Source organism: Arachis duranensis, chromosome 6 (genome assembly GCF_000817695.3).
Source record: "Arachis duranensis cultivar V14167 chromosome 6, aradu.V14167.gnm2.J7QH, whole genome shotgun sequence".
Lineage (NCBI taxonomy): Eukaryota > Viridiplantae > Streptophyta > Magnoliopsida > Fabales > Fabaceae > Arachis > Arachis duranensis.
This window is the reverse complement of record NC_029777.3, coordinates 107,203,992-107,207,044: the sequence shown is the minus strand read 5'-3', so window position 1 is coordinate 107,207,044 and position 3,053 is coordinate 107,203,992. Positions and strand designations below refer to the sequence as shown.

Genomic DNA, 3,053 nt, shown 5'->3' with positions numbered 1-3,053 from the left:
ATGGCAAACACTTTCAATATTGTGTGGTCCGGTCCCAAGTTAGATGGGAAACTCAATTATAGTTATTGGGAGACTTTGATGTCTACCCATTTGAAGGCCCAAAACCTATGGAACTTCATTGAACCGGGTTTGTAAGAAGGAGCAGATGCTGCCCAACAAAGGAGAGATCAATTGGCGCTATCTCAAATTCATCAAGGAGTAGATTATACGGTGTTTGGCAAAATAGCAAATGCCAAAAGTGCAAAAGAAGCATGGAACACGTTGAAGCTGTCATACAAAGGTGTAGATAAAGCTCAGAAAGCAAAGCTACAGTCTTTGAGAAGAGAATATGAAAGGTACGAGATGTCTAGTTCAGAAATTGTTGAACAATATTTTACTCGTGTTACAGACCTTGTCAATAAGATGAGAGTCTATGGAGAAGATATGCTCGATAGCAAAGTGGTGGAGAAAATTCTTCGCACCATGCCGATGAAGTATGACCATGAGGTAACTACGATACTAGAGTCCCATGATATGGATACTATGACGATTGCAGAGTTGCAAGGAACCATGGAAAGCCACATCAGTAGAATACTGGAGAAGTCAGAAAAATCAACCGAGGAAGCCCTGAAAAGCCAAGTGAATTTCAACAACGTTGCAGAATCAAGCCGTACACAAGAAAGACGAGGTCGTGGTTTTAATTTTCAAAATAGAGGCAAAGAAAGTTTCAGAGGTAGAGGCCGTGGCAATTACAACCAAAGAAGTTACAATAATTTTACACCACCTAATCAAGGAAGAGGTGGAACGAATTTCAGACTTGTCAACCGAGGAAGAGGTCGAGGCAATTTTTATCAAGAAATAACCAATTTCAATTGTTTTCATTGTGGAAAGTATGGACATAAAGCAGCAGATTGCAGATTCAAAATGATGAATAATAATCAAGCACACGTTGCAGAAAATCAGCATCAAAATACTGATGACAATCCGGGTACTCATACTTTATCTTTTACAAGTAATTCATGTGATGAAGATGAAAATATATGGTACTTGGATAATGCTTGCAGTAATCATATGTCTGGTAGAAAGGAGTTATTTTCTTCATTAGATGATTCAGTTAAACTATTATTGAAGTTTGGTAATAGTACAAAGATCTCTATTGAAGGAAAATGGCACATACCAATTAAATTGAAGGATGGTTCTCTAAGTTATATTTCTGATGTTTTCTATACTCCTGAACTTGATTATAATTTACTGAGTATGGGACAATTATCTGAGAAGGGATATAAGATGATAACTTATCATGGATATTGCACTTTATTTGACAACAATGGAAGGTTCATTGATAAAGTAAAGATGACTTCAAACAGAATGTTTCCATTAAAAATTCAACATGTTAATCCCTCTTGCATGAGTTATGTGATACTTGATGATAACTGGTTGTGGCATATGCGGTTTGGGCACTTTCATTTTTCTGGCTTAAACTACCTGTCAAGAAAATGACTTGTTTCTGGCCTACCATGGATTCATATCCCCAATTATGTTTGTGAGATTTGTCAAATGGGAAAGAAGCACAGATATCCATTTCCTACAAAAAAGTCTTGGAGAGCTAGAAGATTACTTGAAATTGTGCATTCAGATCTCTGTTCTGTAGAAGTTCCAAGTAATGGTGGTAGCAGGTACTTTATCACTTTTATTGATGATTTTAGTAGATATACATGGGTATACTTTCTGAAGCAAAAATCAGAAGCATGTGATGTCTTTAAGACATTCAAGGCGTTTGTCGAAAAACAAAGTCGCTATAAAATCAAAATTCTCAGAACTGACAGAGGAACAGAATATCTTGCATGTTCAGAATACTTTAAGCAACACAGAATTCAACACCAACTAACAACTAGATACACTCCTCAACAAAATGGAGTTACTGAAAGAAAGAATAGAACCATCATGGATATGGTCAGATGTATGCTTAAGTAAAAACAAATGCCTAAAGAGTTTTGGGCAGAAGCAGTTGCAACAGCAGTTCATATTTTAAACAGATGTCCAACAAAAAGTGTTCGTGATAAAACTCCAGGGAAGCTTGGAGTGGAAAGCGGCCTTCCATCCATCATTTCAGAGTCTTTGGGTGTATTACTTATGCCCATGTACCAGATCAATTAAGGAAGAAGTTAGATGACAAAGGCGAGAAGTGTATCTTTATTGGTTATAGCACAGACTCAAAAGCATACAAGTTGTACAATCCAAAAACAAAGAAAGTAATCATCAGCAGAGACGTAACGTTTGATGAGAAAGACATGTGGAACTGGAACACAAAGACAGAAAAGCAGCTGACTATAATTCCAAATACATGTGACGAAGTAAAAGAAAGACAACCTGACACAACTGAACAACCAGAATCATCTAGAAGATCGCAAAGAGAACGGAGACTACCTGCTAGATTAGCAGATTATGAAGTTGGCAATGACAATGACCCGTCCGATGAAAAAATCATAAATTTTGTTTTATTTTCAAATTGTGAGCCGTTGAACTTTGAAGAAGCCTCTAAAGACAACAATTGGAAGAAAGCAATGGATGAGGAGATTCATGCCATTGAAAAGAATGACACATGGGAGCTGACAGATTTACCAACAAATAAGAAGCCGATTGGAGTAAAGTGGGTTTACAAGACTAAGTACAAACCCAGTGGTGAAGTTGATCGTTTCAAAGCAAGATTAGTTGCTAAGGGATACAAACAAAAGCCAGGTATCGATTATTTTGAAGTATTTGCTCTTGTTGCTAGATTAGACACTATTCGTATGATTATTTCACTCTCGGCTCAAAATAAGTGGAAGATACATCAAATGGATGTTAAGTCTGCATTTCTAAATGGCACTTTAGAAGAAGAAGTGTATGTTGAGCAACCTGCAGGATATGAAGTTATTGAAAAAGAAGATAAATTTTACAAATTGAAAAAGATGCTTGGAATGATTAATTCTGCAAGTTTGATTTAAGGGAGACAATGTTGATTAAAATTTTTAAATCAACTTGCATAGATTAGAATTTTCATGAAGTATGGTTAAAGAATTGAAGAAGCAAAG

General features: G+C 36.3%; 1 protein-coding gene across 1 annotated transcript; it reads left to right on the top strand.

The window, feature by feature from the left end:
* LOC107495462 (uncharacterized) lies at positions 1–1,479 on the top strand. Its single transcript, XM_016116610.1, has 2 exons — positions 1–127; positions 227–1,479. The coding sequence occupies exons 1-2, from the start codon at positions 1–3 to the stop codon at positions 1,477–1,479; spliced, it is 1,380 nt and encodes a 459-aa protein (XP_015972096.1).
* The last annotated feature ends 1,574 nt before the right edge of the window (positions 1,480–3,053 follow it).

Excerpts from the sequence above, each read along its gene's own strand:
- LOC107495462 (XM_016116610.1), top strand. The coding sequence starts at position 1 with ATGGCAAACACTTTCAATATTGTGTGGTCCGGTCCCAAGTTAGATGGG. Across the intron at positions 128-226 it reads ATGGAACTTCATTGAACCGG|CAAATGCCAAAAGTGCAAAA; the intron begins GTTTGTAAGAAG and ends TTGGCAAAATAG.